Here is an 18541-nt window from a genome sequence, read left to right on the forward strand (position 1 = left end):
CAGCCACAGCTTCTCTGGGCACCCTGTGCCAGGGCCTGCCCACCCTCACAAGGAAGAATTCCTTCCTAATGTCCAGTTTGTCTGTGGGAAGCCACAGGTCCTCCTGGTCCTGTCTCTCCAAAGCAATTGAACAATCCCACAGCCAGGACCCAACAGCCTTTCCAGCCCCAGAGTCTCTAATCCCAGCCCAGTGCTGCAGAGGTGCTCAAACCCTCTCAGGCACCTTCCCCCAGTGTGTGAGTGCATAGTTCCCCCCTCCCAGCCCAGCCAGCCCCAGCAGGGCTCTCACTGAGTAGCTGCAGGTCTCCCTGACCACCACCCGGTTGGCAAAGGTCTCGTTGTGGGCTTCGATGAGCAGTGTTCTCTCCCTCCAGTTCACCGTGTTCCTCTGGATGAAGAAGACATGCTCTACCCCTGCAATCTGAAGAGGAGGGGCAAACACAGAGAGACAAGAGTAACTGTAAGAGCCTTTCTCTATCTGAGCCAGCCAACAGAATGGCTCAGGCCTCTCTGCTCCCAAGGTTCCACCTGCCTTCTTCAGCAGCCTGGGAGCATCCACGTTCAACTTGCAGCTCCGCTCAATGACATGGATGGCCCCGTCCTCACTCCTGGATTCGTGCAGGATTTCACTCCCCAAGAAGACTGGGATCTCTGGGCACGTAGGAAAGCGTTTCTCGTAGGCCTAGAAGTGAAAATAAAGTAAATTTCAGCTTCTGGGTAAATCAATTTTAACTCTTTCTGAATTAAATAATACCCTTACAGTGAAAGTCCAACAAAACAGAGCCCCCTGAACCCTGGAGTTTTCCCCAGTTTTCTCAGAGGTGAAGTTAAAGCAGAGTAGGTACAAGCAGGGACAGCACCATGTCAGTCACCAGCCAAACATGTCCTAACATAACTTTTCCTTCACATGAATTAGAAACAGAATCCTCTTGTTGAAGAGCACTAGGAAGGGAATCATCACTTCAACATCAGGAAGCTCCTAACTAGCAAAAGCAAACAGAGCTCTGCTGATTTCTGCTGGCCAAAGACTGGAACATTATAATCTCTGGGTCAATACTGTCTGTATGAAGCCTTCAAACGTGATGTGCCAAACAGTTCTTGTTGCCCTAAACTATCAAGGGTAACACCACCAATTATTGGCTACTCACTTTGCCTCAATTTATCCATTTCTAAAACAACTCTGTCATGGCTCTGAAATGTTCCCTGTTCTATTAGCACATCCCTGTGAAAAGCCCTTTCACCAAAGCTTCTTTAGCAGCCCTAGCAGAAATCCACTCTTTCCAGGCACTTGCAGAGAAGTTAATTTGCATGAATAGTACTGACTGCTGCTGCTCCTTCCCTAAATTCTTCATCTCTTACTATATTCTAAGATGTTTGCAGGATGGAATGTTTTCCTTGGAGTTCTGAAAAACCTCTTGCATCTTGTGCTGCTGTTGCAAATATGTGGTAGCTGCACAAGCTGCCCAGAACTCCACTGCAGCTGTTCCAGGAAGAGAACCTGTGCTCTCCTTCCAGCATGTGGACTTTCAGAGCTCCACATTTCCATCCTAAGATGTTTCTGCCATCTTTCCAAGGCGATTCCTCTAGGAACTCCTGCCATCTTCCCACCTTCCAGAAGACACCACCATTTTGTACAGAACAGAAAAATAAAAAGCATCCATGAGTTCTCTGCCCCAAAAGCAAACTCTGATGTGCTGATGCTGGAGCTGGGCTGGGCTGTCAGCTCCCCATTAGCACAGCCATGCAAAGCCTAGATGCCCCTGCAGAGATTCATGTCCCTGCTCCCAAAATAGCCCAGGCACTTAAGGACACATTTCAGATCTCCTGCTCCCGGACCTCTGGACGGGAAATTAGCTATTTCAGATTATCATGCTGCTCCAGTATCAGGAGGGAAGTGCAGGCAGCTGCCAGCTGGAGTCCTGGCCAGAACAGAGCACGCAGGTTTGAAACCCTGCTCTCCCAGTCCCTCAGCTATGTCCTGCTTGCTTTGCCACACTTCTCAGAGGACTTTTCCCATGTTCTTCTACCTGTGCTTTTCATTTCTCATCACAGCAATAACAAAACCAGTTTAGATAAATCCAGAATTCCCGTGGTGACTGTTTCCAACACAGACCCACCTGGCTCCAGCCAAGAGAAGCACACTCACTGCTTTGAGCAGCCTAATTTGTTAGGATGGGAGTTCATGGGTCTGTGTCAGGCATTGCCACAGGACACTCTCAGCCATCCTCTCCTGACCCTTTGCTCCAGGGCCACCTGGCAGGAGGCCTGCACACCTCAGTACCTGCTCTCCTCCCTGCACTCACCAGCCCATTCACCTGCTCAGGCAGAGTCAACATTCCCTATTTGTGCTTCCACCTGCCCTGTCCCAACCCTCCACACTCCAAACCACCATCCAGGGCTATCCTGGGGCCAAAGCCTTCACCTTGCTGGTCTCTTCTGCACACACAAAATGTATCTCTTCAGGCCACACATTCTAAGTTACTGGAGTCCCAAGTGGCTAGGCAGTGCATGCTGAAAGCACCTGCAGAGGCCACTGGGATACCAGAGTATTTAGCAACTGGTTTTGGGCAGATTGTCCCATGTCACTCCGTACATGTGCCCTCAACACACTTGCAAGAAGTGTCACTGAAAGCCCTTCCCTGAGAGAATGCTGCCCCAATTAACTCCACAGCAAGGGTGGACAGTTTGATAGGACAATGGGAAAGGATCTTAAACTAAAAGAGGACACACTTAAATCAGATGTTAGGAAGAAATTCTTCCCTGTGAGGGTGGGGAGGCCCTGGCACAGAGTGCCCAGAGAAGCTGTGGCTGCCCCTGGATCCCTGGAAGCGTCCAAGGCCAGGCTGGACAGGGCTTGGAGCAGCCTGGGACAGCAAAAGGTGTTACATCACTAGGGGGGTGGGTGGGACTGGATGGGCTTTTAAGGTCTCTTCCCACCCAAACTATTCTGTGATTCTGCCCTTTCAGGGGTGCAGCTGTGCCAAACATTTGAGGGAATTTCCAGACAAACAAGAGCTGCTCTAGTGAACCAGGACCCTCCAAAGGCCTCACTTGAACAGCTTCACCTGTGAGTGCCCCCTCACCATGGAGGCACCACAAGAGCCAGTCTGAAACCACCACTGAATCCAGGTGCCTGTGGCTCCCACCTGAAGGTAGACCACTGGATCTCAACTCCCAGCTGCTTCTTTCTCCAGTAACTATGGACTTGATCCAGCTGGAAACAGGCTCCCTAATAGACTGTCATTAGATCCAGCAAAATTAAGACCAGAACTAAGAGTGCAGCCACTTTTTCAGTCAGCTAAACAACATCTGGAGCAGGAAGAAAAGCCAGGGCAGAGGCACATGGCAGGGCACAGCCTGGTGATATAACTGTGACATGAGCCCAAACACATTGCCTAAATAGGGGGAACACTGCCATATTTGACAAAGAATCCATATCCACATCGATATTAAGTCCTTTGCTAATCTTCTTTGCACAACAGCTCTAAAAATACAGCAGGGAAGATGCCTGAGATCACATGAAGGACAGCTGAAGCCCCACGCTGCAGTCACAGCAAAGCTGTTCCCAGAGCACCCAGACTTTCCATCCCTGCAGACTGAGCTGAACAGGAGAGCAGCTCATTCCTGCACCCAGCAGAATCCTCTTACCAAAATCCTCCTCTCTGTGCAACTGCCTATTGCTGCAACAGGGGAACTGAGGGCGTTTATACAGACAGAGAAACATTTTTTTTTTCAAGCCATCACAAGGCTGCTATGTCTCCTCCTCTGGGATTCTGCAGAGTCCAAGGTGGACAACAGAACATCCCAGAGAAAGGAAAGGCACAGAGTATTTAGGAATAATTGTTTTAATGTTTTGGCTGCCTGCACTTGCTCTTTCAGCTCCTTCCTGCAGGAACTCTGCACTGAGCAGGATACAGGATTTGTCTCTCCCTTCTGTGCCTCTCCTTTCCCAGAAGGAACAACAGCAGTATTGTGCCAGCACTGGGTGTTAAAACTTTACTGTGGGACTGCACTTCAGACTAACACTGGGGTGACTAAAGTCTCCAACAGAATCAGATATATATATCAAATATATATGAAATAAAATTAATGGTGCCATGAAGCCACTCCCTCCCTCCCTTCCTGTAAACCCCACTGGGATTAACACCTCATACCCAAACCAACCATTCCACAAAAGCTGCTGGCTCAGGACCACTGTCCTTCCCTAAATCAAGTTGGTTTTCCCCAGATTTCTGACAAAAGAATTGTTGCAAAAATCAGTGCTTTTGTTGTAGTAGACTGTGACCAACAGTTCAAAGAGTCATTTAAATCTCTGCAGTCCTGAAACTGAAATTACACATTCAATTTCACAAGAGTGCTGAGTGAGGACAGAGGGACCTGGAATCTGTTTGAACTCATCAAGATTGCTTAGAACTATAACCAATTATTTTTGAGTGCATCTAAATGTAAAAAAAAAAAAAAAAAAAAGTAAGCATTAAATACAGTTCATTGGAATGAAAAAAATTCAACAAAGAAGAAATTAAATGGGGAAAAAAGTGAAACAATTTCTAGCTGAAAAGTTAAAACATGCAGGAAAGTTAAAGATTTCAAAGGTTCAATAATGTCAGATTTTCCTTTCACACTGAAGAGAGCCCAGACTAGGATAAGGATATTTCCAACTGGTTACAGTGACCTCTGCACCCCAACAAAGATCCCTCAGTGCCACTGAGGCTGACAAATGATTAATTACAAGGAGCAATCATTAACAGTGATACAGCTGACTGTGAAATCAGCAGAGTGCTCTGACCAAGCTTTTGCCCTGTGATCTCCTGGGAAATACATCCAAGTGGTTTTACCTGCCCTGGTAAATATCCATCCCAAATGGATTATGCACCAACACTGAAAAGTGAAAATCAACTTGTGAGAGGAGAGCTTGAGCACAATGCAAGAAGCCATGCTTGGAAGTGCTCTGAACTGCTGGCTAAATACTCAGGAACCAGTACAACCCCCACACCGGGGAGAAGACAGTACTCCAACGGACAGCCAGATGCCAAACAAGAACAAATTATACAAAACCACAAGTGTCAAACTCCAAAAGTGCCATTCTAAAGCCTCACAGCCACAGAAAAAAGAGGAAATTACCCTCCTTTACACCTCCCCACTCCACCTGCTCAGCCCCTTCCCCTGCAGAGCAGGGCCCTCTGCAAGCTCTGCACACTCTCAGGTGTCAGAGATCCTGGCAGTGCCAGAGTGCTCCTGCCCTCCACTTCAGGAGCTGTGTCACTGCTGTTCCTACTGGAGCCACAGGACATGGCCAGCAGGCAGGATCTCTCTAACAGCTACTCCTGTTTCTCCTTGGCAGGGTTTTCTAGGAAGTGACCTTGAAATCAATTTACACCAGAGAGACCTCAGGAATGCACAACAACAGGGACATGGAACCACTGAATTACTGCAGGAAACAAAACACCTCAGCAGCCAAACCCCCTGCACACCTCAAGGCAGCTCCTTCCAGCTGCTGGGTCCTGAGTGCTTTCCATGGGCTTCCAGAGGCAGCTTCTGGGAGATGGGATCTCCAAGAGCTGTGGGGGGGGAAAACTGCTTTGTGTGGAGCACAAAGAAACTTAATTGTGATGATGTAGACAGAATTTACAGTCAGTATTACACAAATATGTCACAAGAAGACTTCATCCTTGTGCTAAAACACTTCAAATTTTCATGACCAGACAATGTTTAAATCTGAAATAATGAGATTCCTCAAGGTCATGTTACAGCCACGTGCAGGTTGCCAGGAAAAAGGAACTCCTGTGTTCAGAGAAAGGGAAGTGAGGAGGAGGTACAATACCAGGTTTTGAGCTGAAGATGCCCAGATCATCATCCCTTTAAAAAGAGATGATGAGAAGCAAGATGAAGACACCTCATCACTTTTAAGTAGGAAGTGGATGCCTGTGGAGCAGCTTTTGAGCAGCTCTAATGATACAAAAATATTTCTCTGCAGATTCAGGCCTTCTAGGAAAAAAGAATTTCATCCTGCAGTTCCTCCCACTGCTTGGTCTCAGTGCTGAAGGGAACCACAGAGTCTGCACACACCAGACACAATAATCCACGTGCTTTGAACAGACCAGATCCCAGCTTCCCACTAGCCACAAAATAAGATAAAATATACAAGGAACAATGTGGGAGGGACAAAATGCATATTTAGGGTACAGAAAGGCACTGATTCAGGGAAAAGAGAACTTCATTTCAAGGAGGTGCAGAGTATGCACAGCAAAAGTGTTTGGGGCCCGAGGGAAAAAAGAAACACTTCTGTTGGCCAGAGAAAAGAGATTTGCCAGCGAGAAGTGCATGGGACAACAGCACCCAGGCTACAAACATTGACCCAGGGTTATCTCTGCCTGGACTACAGCCAAGAATTTGCCTCATTCCTTCAGATTTTGGTGAAAGAAACAATTCAGGGAGCAGCAGCATCTATTGCGATAGAGGCGCAACTGAGGGCCACAGCAAAGCTCCCAAAGCCAGGCCCTGCCCTGCAGCTGCACAAAGCCCTCCCAGGAAGCACCAACGTGCCTGACCTCCTGTCTGAGGAGGAACAATGTCCCATTCAAGCTGTCCTGCTGCAGCCTTCTCTCTCCTCTGCTGGGAGAAGGAACTCTGTGGAGCAGTTGGGGTCACCAACAGCACAAGGTGTTTTTACAAAAAAACTGTGGAAGTGACACCTTATCCAGGAACCACTGCTTGTCACAGCCCAGTGTGGAGAGAGAAACCAAAATGGGAAGGCAAGGAAGCAGAGGTCTGGTGTGACTAACACCTGAAAGAGCAAAACACAACATCGAGTGTCACATCACACATTTACTGCTTGATGATTCACCCCAAAATCAAACAGCCTGGCTCACAAACTGATGGCTACTCAGAAGGACACTCTGTCATTGCCAGAAGCTGCTGTGAGAATTTATACAAACTGGCCATGATTCAGGGTCAGACCTGGGAAGGTCACTGTGCTCAGCACTTAAACAAGCCCATACTGGTTGGGATGTAAGAATTAATTATGATTCTAAATTTTACCACCTGTTTTAGTCCCTGCTGAAGAATTTATCATTTATCTTCTGCACCTACACATTCAGTAGGGAAGGGTCTTTTGGTCACTACTGGAAGATGAGATAAAGGTGATGCAGCAGAGGTGGAGGTGTCTCCCTGTGCTGTGCCTCAGAACTGGAGCTCCCTTCAGAGCTCAGCCATCTCTGCACTAGCCAGATTAAGCTTGAGACACAACCCATCCTTCAAGGAAATAGCCTCCATGCTGCAGCTGGAGAAGGTGAGTAAACCTTACAAACCTTCTCCAGTCACACATGGTCAGCACCATCCTGCCCAGCAAATGGAGCCTGAGCAGTGGCAAAGCCCTCAGAGATCTCTGCCCTCCCCACAAAACACACTGAGGGTGATGTGCAGATGTTGCCAGCAGTTCCTCCATCAGTGCCTCCCAGAAAGCTCTTCCTTCCTCCAGCAGCTGGGACAAACAGCACTCACCAAACACTTTCTGCTCACTTGAGGGGAAACATTCCACACCAGGGTCCCAGGAGCAATGTCAGCTCTTTCCCAGCTATGGCTCACTCTCAACCTGCTCCATGCCAAGGGAGGAGGTGGCAGGGCCTGGGGCTGAGCCCCCAGTGCAGAGCCAGCCCAGCTGACACACACAGCATCACTCCCAGCTCCTGGTGCCAAATGCTGCTCAGCAGGAAGATGAGGGGATATTTTTAGGGTATCTTGACAGCAGAGTTTCAAGCCTTCAAGTCACACTGAAGCATCATGTCTTGAGTCAACACTAGATTATCTTTAAGTGCATAAAATGTTAACCCAGTAGTTTCTGGCAGTCACAGCAAACTCACCTTCCAAACATGGCAAAAAGTAGGGACGAGGGAAGCTGCCTTCTTAAAAATATCTGGCACAGCCCATGGCTGCAGGCAGACCGTGCACATCCAAGAAGGAATTGTCAAGTTTTATATACCCAATAATCTATATATTAATAAAAATCTGTAATATATACCTATAACATATAACAATCAATAAAAAATAAAGAAAGAAAAAATAAAGCAGATCTTGCTTTGCAGGGATTTCTTAATTTCTTACCTATTAGATAATTATCAAGACATTTCATGTCATGTGTGGCATGGGTTGACCACCAAAGAACACCTGTTTTGAGGCATTTTTCCCCCCTGCACATTGATTTTCTCTCCATCTCCAGGGCCCTGCCACCCAGCAATAGAATTTCAGGCAGTACCTAAAAGCTGTGCCATTACCTGCATCACAGCAGCTGCAAAGGAGCTCCCAAGCACTGGACACACAGCAAAGCTCTTCCCTGTGCCCCCTGCAGCCACCCACAGAGAGGGCAGGAGGATCCTCTCCCCTGGCACTCCTGCAGCTCCACTCCAACCTCCCTGGCAGCTCCACAGCCTTCTGTGCCTGCACTGTTGCTCCTGAGGATTCCAGCTGCCAGGAGCTGCTCTGCTTCCCTGCAGCAAATACTCTCCTGGCTCCAGAGCTCCCACTTGAAAGCACAGGCTATGAGCTAGCATCAAATATTTTCTTTAAGGTTCTACTTTTCTTTTTTTAAAACCAGGCTGTGACAATACCATAATAATGACAACAACTTGGAGCCCCAGATGGGGCCATTACAGCCTGTAACTACAGCTTGGCATTCAGGAACCCCCAAAGTGTCCTCTGTGCTGCATCAGTGCCGTGGCACTGTAGGACATGGCACTGTAGGTGACCTGACAAACAATCTGCAGCACTTAGGAAGCAGACAGCAGCAGCCTTTGAGGCCTGGCTGGGCTGTGAACACACACATTGAACTGTCACTCTGGACAAACCCACAGAGCTGATGTGACCCCTGCTAGACATCAGCCTGCCTGGGCATTGTACAGCTTTCAGCATTTGTCTGTTCCCAGCACACCCCGAGCTGTTTGGAGGTTAAGTAGCAAAGGGGGCTCAGAGGTTCTGCAAGAGCATCACTTCATCAGCCAGTGAAAAATCAAAGCCTTTAAGACATCAAAGCATTGGGGAGGAGAGCACACCCAGCACACCAGGATTTAAGCAGTCTCTTTATACATTCAATCTGCTAAAGGCAACAGGAAGAAGTCATTAAATAAAGCTACTTAAAAATCTAAAAACTAACACAATGCATGTTGATGCTGAAAATGAAAATAAGTTTGAAAAAGTGTATGGAAAGCAGATCTGGCTGTCAGGACCTGACCTCCAGCATTCAGAGCTTCTTCTCCTTCCGCTAAGCCTGACAGCCAAAACAGCAAGGAGCTGTTTTCAATTAGCCTGCATCTACAAACCTCCTAGCAGTGGTGACAAAATACTGTTAGAATGGTTGTGAAATGAGTGATGCATTTGGATTTTAGTTGTCCTGGATGGTGACTCTTGCACGTAACCCTGGGCCAGATCCTCAGCTGCTGGAAAGGAGCAAAAGCTTTGCCAGTGAGCAAACAGTGCAGGGAAGGCTGAGGGACAGCAGGGAGGACCTCTGCCAAATCCAGTGAGAATCATTGGGACTGCTCCTGAGAGTCAGGCACAAGAGAAAGACATCTCACACTGGGACCATGGATGTTTGCCTTTCATGGGCATGACCCTGAGTACAGGACAAGAGAGTAGAGATGGTGGAGAAGGAATATTTCTGCTGCTTACTCCATGAAAAGTAAGTTCCGACTTGAAATAAACTTGCAGCATTTGTAGCCTGAATTAAACTTGTCTCTTAGCTTGTTAGAACCTCTGACACTCAAACTATACTGAGCTGAAACAGAACCATCCACTGGTAATTTCCTACTTCATCTTACCTGTGAAATAAAAAACTGCAGATCAACTAAATGTAAAAAACATTAGAGACCTACAAATCTGGAGATTGACTTTGGATGAGGGCATACAGTGATAGGACAAAGGGGAATGATTTCACCCTGCCACAGGGCAGAGTTAGATGGGGGGGAAATTGTTCCCTGGCAGGGTGGGGAGGCCCTGGCACAGGGTGCCCAGAGCCGCTGTGGCTGCCCCTGGACCCCTGGAAGTGCCCAAGGCCAGGCTGGATGGGGTTTGGAGCCACCTGGGATGGTGGAAGGTGTCCCTGACATGGCAGGGGGTGGGATGGGCTTTAAGGTCCCCTCAACCCAAACTGTTCTGTGATTCAAAGAACACTGAATCATCACTAAAACCAGAAGAGTCAGGGAGCTGCTTGGAAGTGCAGGCCAGGAGCTCAGATGTTGCAGCTTTCACTTGCAGAGCCAGGCAGGGTCCTCCTGAGCTGCCACAGGTCTGTCAGAGACTCTGAGTGATGCTGGAGATGAGAAACACCCCCACACCAAAGAGGCACCCCAGAGGAGCCACCCCCAGCCAAATTCTGGCTGCAGGAGCAGAATTGCCCTGGCCTGATGAGCAGCACTCAGGCAGCACAGAAGCACACACCAAGGCTCCCCATGTGTGTGTCCAAGAGCTCGGGCTCCCAGCTGCACAGATATGTGTCAGCACATGCCATGGGCAGCACCAAGAAATGAGGTCAAGCAGAAAGCAGCACTGACTCACATCAGGCACATGTGGGGCTCCACGGCAGTTTTGTCTCAAGCACAAAATACAACTGCACAGGCAATGGGAGCTGATGCTCCTGCAAACCTCCCAGTGCCTGATCTTTGTTCTTTTTTCCCCAAATCATGACTTATTTCTATATAGTAGAGCAGAAAGATCCCTCTCTTGCAGCAGAAACCATAAGCTGCTCTTAGCACAAAGTGCACTGTGGCAAGAGGAGCAAATAATTGACAAGTGCTGTCAGAGATTTCTCATCTGCAGCACTAATGCAGCAACTGAAATTATCCATCACATACAGAAGACCCTGTAGGGTCTCTGGGGGGTTATTCCCAACCTGTAGCTTTAGGGACCTGACCCTATAAGTCCCCTAAAGTGTGTGAAAATGGTCAATGTCAACCTTGAGTGTGAAGGGCTGAGGCACTATTAAAAACAACAGGAACACAACTCCCTGCCACGTTCAAAGCTGAAACCCTCCAGCCCCAGCATCTCATCTAACCTAATAATTCATTGCAAATAACATTAAATATGCAGTATCTCTCTCTCTCTCAGCCATTCCCTGCATGTTGGACTCGCTCACCCAAACCAAATTCTCCCCCCCAATACATCACAGAAGGCTCACAAATATTTGCATCACTCATATGTGGCAGAGGTACCTCTCCTTCTCTATTTTTCATTCATTATAATATTTTTTAAAAATCCCTTTTAGCTTTCCAACTACAACAGAAAGAAAATGAAAAGTAAGTTTATACTTGGGAATTTTCTTGGCTGTAAGATAAAATAAGAAGACATGCAATGTCAAATCTACTGATCTAATTGAAGGGAAGACAAGATGAGGCCCAGAGAGGCATGGACAATCCATTGGAGGAACAGCTCCATTTAAAAGAGGACACAGACAAAAAAGATAAAATAGAAAGGAAAAACATGACAAGATAACAAAGCCTAACAGAAGTCAAGGTTCTTTTCAAGTATAAGGTATAAAGGTGCCAGGCACTGAATATGTGTTTGAAGAACATAATACTTTTGATCCATTAATGTGAATCCAAGTTAGGAACAAAGCAGGTGGAAATGACTACAGTGACCTTGGACAGGTGTGGAAAAAACACCTTTTGCTTAAATCTGTTTTAGAAGGAAGGACAAGAAAAAATTCAGAACTCCCAAATGACAAGAAAAGACTTGTTAAGCTGATTCTCTTTTACTTCCTCAGATGCACAGGACTGGCAAAGAGAGGAAGAAGGGGAATGTTCTTCCAAGGACTTGGAATACATGTCAAATCTCCTGCCTGCAAGTGCTCCAACCCAAGCTGCAGGGGCATTAACAAAGGGCAGAGCGTAAATCCAGAAACAATTACCTTGACACAGGTAACAAAGGTATCACAGGAAAAGCCCCAGCTCATCCCTGAGCACAGCACACACATGGCCTCTGCACAAGTCCAAGGAGGAGAACTCCTGTTCCTGGGATGGGCTCCACAAAGGGCCTGGGATGTGTGTGAGCCCAGAAACTAGGAACTGCTTGCCAAATTTGGCTGTGACAACCCTATTTCTCAAACTCTCCTATGTGAGCAAAGCACACCCACTGCTTTCTAGGGTCCAAACACTGGAGGTTTTGAGGGAAAAATACTTTTCCCAACTTACTTCCTGTGTTCTGTTCAGGCTGTGTTGTGAGGGATGACCCTTCCCAGTGAGGAATTAAGTACAAGTGTATCAGGCTGAAGGGTGCCCAGAGATCTGTAAAACACGGGGGTGTCTTGAGGTCACTCTGCAACCTCTGCTTTCCTACCACAGCCTGAGACCTCGGCACTCCAAAGGTTCCCACACAGCATCTGAGGAGAAAAGATGAAAGCAGCTGAATCTCAGTGCTGAGGAAGCTGCTGTCAGATTTATGTCGAAGGAGATTAACAGCAATGCCACGTGCTGAGGAGCAAAACAGCTTCACTGCACACCCACTCTTCCCTGCAAAACTTCCAGCAACTGACAGCTGGTACCTGACAGCTCCCCGTGCTGCCTCCACACAAACGGGAGCAGTGAACGGTAGCACTGAATGGTGGCACCCAGCCCCGCCTGCACCGACCACCACAAGGCTGGAATGCTGCTTGACAGCAGCAGATCCTGCTGGAAACACAGAATTTTCACAGGATATCGTGGGGGGAGCTAAGGGGTCTATATTGTGCTCCCTACTCCACAGCATAGTCTGCTGGGTGAGCCTGGAAAAGGAGCTTGTTCATAAGAAAGAGGACTGACAACTTTGCTAAGATGTGCTGAACAATAAAGGATGACATTTACAACCCCAGCCATCAACTCCCAGGGAATTTTAAGTTCTGTTATGCTGAAAAACTGAAAGCAAATAAAATTAAACCACTGCAGAATTAAGCCTACCAGCCCCTGGCCTTTAGGCATGTGCTAACAAGCTTACAAAGGATTTGTCTCAAGGCAGCCCTCCTCAATTAGCAGCCAATCGACTGAGGAGCATCTAGTGGTAGCTTTATCCTGGTAATAGACACAACAGGAATGTGGAGAGGTGTGCAGGAGCAAAGGCTCCCAGGATCTTCATCACAGGTACTGGTGTCTTATTTTCACACAGGATGCAGAGAGAGCAAAGAGCACAGCCAGGAAAGCTCCACTGCCAAAACATCAGCCCCACACTGGTCAGGGCAATTCACCACCAGTGAATGAACTTCAATGACAGCCCTCAAACCCCCTGTGGAAATCACAAGATTTGGAGAGAGGTCCTGACAGTTCAATCACAGAGTGGATGGGAAAGAACAATAAAGAAGACTTTTTCCAAAGATTTCCAGCTTTTAACCAAATCAAAAAGCTGAGTATTATTCAGAATCCAGTTGTAGATACATCCATACTACAGTGCTGATTGGGATCACATCTGGACAGATTTTGAACTGAGTGGCATTTGATGATATGGCAAAGAAGGTGTCTGGCCACAAACTGATCCTGCCTAACAATATCAATTCTTTTTTCCTTCCTTGTAAAAGAATAATTACATTAGGTTGGATTTTCTTGTTTTTTTTTTTTTTTCTTTTTTTCCCTTCTAACAACTAAGCTGCCATTCCTAATACTGAGATACTGATCCTTATTTTTCCTGGAAAACTGGAGGAGGGGAGCTGAAGCTCTGTCCCTACAGTAGGACTGTCACAGACATCCAGCCAAACCCAGTCCCCCACCTCCCACTGGCCCTCAGCAGCTGGAGCAGGGAAAGTGCTGAGTGTTACTCACTGCCATGACGAGCTCAAAAGGGTATTTGTAGACTCGAACTGGGGACTGGTATTTCTGCACCATTTTTACCACACACCTGTAATAGAGAAATTGGAACATTTTAGATCCCCCACACCAAGCAGTGCAATACATTCTAGGTGATTTTTACAGACCTTACTAGAAGTTATAGCTCTTTTTTACAAATAGAGAGGAGATTTATTAGGTAGAATATCTTGCCTAGTACGTGGCAGAGACAGAGGCAAGTCTCTGCAGTCCCAGTCCAGAGCTGTGCCCAGCATCTTGTGCTGCTTGCCAGCACTACTGCAATGAATTCAACTTGGAGCTCCAACTAAACTCACAATAATTAAAGCACAGTACAGAGATGTAAAGCCAGAATGAATCGTACTTTGGAGAAGGAGCCTGTCTTAGGGACCTTACAGAGCCTACATAGCAATTCTTCCCTCTATCCCTTTCCCTATATCTGTAACCATAGGGCAAAATCTTTTTCACTGAAAGCTTCCACAGCTCCCCATACCTCAGTGTTTTAAATGCTTTTGTGCACAAAGTAGGATTCAGTTGTTTTAGCTCACTGAAAGGAAAAGGAAGCAGCATGCTGAACGAACATGCCTGATGCTAAGCTGGCAATCACATCCCACTGCCTGGATGCCCACTGTTCCAGCTGAACTGAGGCAAGAACTGCAGGCAGCAGGAACAATCCTGTCCTCAGCATTTCCCTGCTCCCAGCCACCTCTCACTGTCCTCATCAGGATTCCTCCCTCAGACTCTCCTGCCCGGGTTTTAACCCTTAAACATGCACCAGTAAACACCACCTCAAGGGAAGTGCACAAATCATTATAAAAAGCATTATTAGGTTGCTTTCTGCAATTCCTTTAGGAGTTCCTTTGTACTGCTCCTGCCAATGCCATCCATGAACATCAGGACACAAAAGGCTGGGTGGCTGGTTGGAGGCACTGTGCTCATTCCACCCCACTGAAATTCCACTGCTGAGCAGACACAGCCCTCGGCAGCGTGACACAGTGGAGTGCTGAACTCAGTCAGAGCACTCAGACAACTTATCCCTGACATTTTCAGCCCAAAACCCGAGGTGAAACATGAATAGGCAATAGAGTCTCCCTCAAAAATTGCTGCAAAATGCCATCACACTGTAAAATCTATGCAAGGGCGAGGGAAAAAGGACTTGAAAAGTTTGAGTACATGAGAATGGGGGATTTTTGGAGAAATAGGGCCCAGTGATCAGACAGCTCCTCTGCAGAGGATCACATTACCCAAGCAGCAAAGGTCAGGGCTCGCTGGATTTCTCAGTCTCACTGGTGCTAAAAACCAGTCCATGCCAAGCCAGTCAATGCAGAGAGAAGCTCCCAGCAGAGCATCCAACCCAGAGTGCAGTGAGAGGAGCAGGACAAGCACATCCCAGGAAGCCCAGGCTGCTATCAGGTATCAGACACCCGAGCCAAGAGGCACAGGACAGGGCACCTTGGAACACGACCTGTAACATGATTAGGCTGGGCAGGGACCCTCCCATGAGCACAGAGTGGGAGAAGCCTCCTCAAACTGGGATCTTGGTTATTCTGACCTCACCTCCTACACCAGGAATTCCTGCACCTTGGCAGGAGAAGGTCAGAAACCTCCACAGCAGGAAGGCTCAAGACAGACCAGTCTAGAATCACCCACAGAGGCACCAGCCACAGAACAGTGGGATGACTCAAGCTGTAGCTCAGCAGCTATAACTGTGCTGCCTGGACAGAGCCACTGCTCCCAGCAGCTGCTGGACCTGACTGCCACAGGTTTATTGCCTCTGTGCTCCTCCAGCTGAGGGAAGGCTGGAGAAAAGAGCCAGTAACTATTACAGCCACAGGAAGCCATGGAAAAATGAGAGCTGATAACTCACACCTGCCCTAGAAATCTCTCATACCTCGGGAGAGTGCAGTGGCAGCAGACCTTCTATGCCCTCTCCTCCAAACAGAGCTGTGAGATGGTCATTGTGCTTCTCAAAGCAACAGGGACTTCTGCTCTAAGTCCTGGAAAAAAAGGGAAAAACCATCAGAAAAGGGATTGAAAGGTGGCTACTTGGCACACCCAGCTGAAGATGATGATTAGCATTGATAAGGACAAGGAATCCCAGGTGTTACCATTGGGCATCTGGGCCATATTAGCTCAAGAGTGCTTTAGCACCAAAGACAGATGTGTTTTTAAATTCATCTCACGTTCCACTCAAATTATAAACAGGTATGTTCAACCACCAGAAAAAAAGCACCCAACCAGAGAGTTTGTCTGCTCCTCAAACATCCTTCCAGCTCTACAGTGGCGCAGGCTCCCTGCTCAACTTCCTATTTGCATCTGGCTAAAAAAACATATTAGAGAAGACAACTCAGGTGAAGAGCAGCGACCCACTGAACTGCAGCATGACCACTGAGAAACCCCAATCCACAGGTGGAGGCACACCTGGAGCATCCATGGGGAAACACCAGGAAAAAGGCTCAATACCAGCTGGCCAAGCCCAGAGTAGCTGATAAAAGCTCAGAGGTTGGAGTCATCAATGCATTGAAGCAATAAATCTGGCTACTAACAACCACGAATAATAGCAACCCTAACCATCCCAAGTAGATATTAAAAGTATTTCAACTCTTGCAGAGCTGAACACAGCAAACAGCAGCAGCCACCACATTTCACAAAGCATCCTCTGACACTGTGTCAACAGCACTGAGCCCTGGGAGCCTCAGCTCCCTGGGCACCCCTTTTGCTCCAGCCCACACAGCAATTCCTCTGTGAAGGAGAGAGAGCTCATTATAAGCTTGAGATCCACCTGCTGGGTGCTCCAGGGAGGGAGGTGGGACGAGGAAGGATATGGACCCCTGATGGCACTTGCTGTAACTCTGGGAGCATTCCAGAGAAATGGATTCTGAAGCAGCAGTGGTGCACCCCCAGCATGCAAAGCTCCCCCAACACAGGAGCCAGGCCTACACACCACTTCACACAGCAAAGGGACAGGCAGTGACTGGGTGTGTTTCCTTTTCATCCAGAATCAGCCACTGTGCACCTGAGGGATTTTCCATATGCTTGACTTCTTTTCCACTATTTGTAGGAGCAGCTTACTTGACAGAATACAGCCAGATGGTTGGAAATCAGAAACTGAGTGTCTAGATTAAATACACAGAAATCCCTGAATCAAACCCCCTGCCCCTGCTTCTCAGCCAGGCACAGAACTCACTCAGCTCCTTCCACACTGGAGCTGCCTGTTGGATGTGGAACTGGCAGCAAATGACTTTATTAACTTCTCCCACCTGTGGTGGCTGCTTTTCATCTTGAAGAGAACTGAGCAGGTTTTTTTGTTTTGTTTTTGACAAAGAACTGCTGAAAATAGCAGGATTCTTGACTTCCTCAAATACCATTACACCACGTGAAAGCCAGCTGTGGCACCCAGCTAAGCTGATATTTCCAGTTAGAAAAGGGGACTCCACAGGGCTTCATTCTTTCCTCCTGCCTTCTAGAGAAAGGTGGAGAGAAAGGTGTGTGACATTTCCTCTGCCTGGAGCCCCTCGCACTTAGGGAGATACTGTAATTGATGCTTCACACACAGAATAACAACACAGTACCAAGCTGTAGGATATTTATTAGAGCTTTTTGACCTAAGAACTTAAGAACAAGTCTCTTGAAACTTGACATAAGGAAGGCTCAAGGCAGAATGCTTCCAGAATAAACCTTTACCAGTTTTTAGAAGCAGACATCTGCTCAGGCAGGGCTTAATCCTGCCCCTGAGAAACACCTCTGGAGCAGGTGAAGCAGCATGGAAGGTGCAGGTGGGAGCTGAGGTGGAGCCTGGGCATTGCTCCTACACCTGGCAGAGGTACCTGGAGTCCTGGTGTGGATCAAAAACAAAGACAAGCAACACCAACACCCAAACAACAACACTTATATCTTCCTGACCACACAATCAGGAAGTCTTTTTGGTTGAGGGGAAGAGGGAAATGGAACAGTGTTCAGCACTCTGCTCTCAGAGCTGTTTCTCTTCCATGTGTGTACCACAACAAGCTCCATGTCCCATATTTCCACACATCCATCTCATAAGGTAATTTTCTCACCAAAGAATCACCATGGAATGTTTATGCACAGCAATACATTAACTCCCTGATATTTGCCAGCCTGCAGCAGGAAATAAGCATTCCTAAAGTAAACCTTCTTCACCTTACTACTCCACAGGAAGTCATACCACATCCTTTTATCCATCCAGTGTAGGAAATAGGAAATAGTACAATTCTCAAACATAATTTAAGAGTAGGAGACACAGAATCCTGGAATGGTGTGGGTTAAAGCCTATCCTGTTTCCCACCCTGAACTGGACAGGGACATGTTCCATTATCCCAGCCTGCTCCAAGCCCTATCCTACCTCGCCTTGAACATTTCCAGGGATGGGCAGCCACAGCTCCTCTGGGCAACCTGAGCGAGGGCCTCATCACACTCCATCCCTTGTCCCCAGTCCCTCTCCAGCTCTCCTGGAGCTCCTTTAGGCCCTGGCAGGGGCTCTGAGGTGGCCCTGGAGCCTTCTCCTCTCCAGGTGAGCACCCCCAGCTCTCCCAGCCTGGCTCCAGAGTAGAGGGGCTCCAGCCCTTGAGGCATCTCCATGGGCTCCTCTGGACCCACTTCAACAAGTTCACATCCTTCTTCTGCCAAGGACCCCATGCTTCAGTTTAACACGTAAATCAAGAGCACAGCCAGGCAGAAGCTTACTCGACAGTACAACAAAGCACCAGCAAGCTGTTTCAGCGTGCCTTGAG

The 18541-nt window shown here is 47.7% G+C and overlaps 1 protein-coding gene across 1 annotated transcript in view; it reads right to left on the reverse strand.

Annotated features, from left to right (window-relative positions):
* The window catches only part of SEC14L5 (SEC14 like lipid binding 5), a 39137-nt gene that overhangs the window by 19543 nt on the left and 1053 nt on the right, over positions 1-18541 (reverse strand). The window contains exons 2-5 of the mRNA XM_030229512.2: positions 15682-15787; positions 13770-13845; positions 533-682; positions 290-421 (exon numbers count right to left, since the gene is read on the reverse strand). Coding sequence (XP_030085372.1) covers positions 290-421; positions 533-682; positions 13770-13832 — 345 coding nt within the window. The 5' untranslated portion in view covers positions 13833-13845; positions 15682-15787. The remainder of the gene's footprint in view (positions 1-289; positions 422-532; positions 683-13769; positions 13846-15681; positions 15788-18541) is intronic.

Source organism: Serinus canaria, chromosome 14 (genome assembly GCF_022539315.1).
Source record: "Serinus canaria isolate serCan28SL12 chromosome 14, serCan2020, whole genome shotgun sequence".
Lineage (NCBI taxonomy): Eukaryota > Metazoa > Chordata > Aves > Passeriformes > Fringillidae > Serinus > Serinus canaria.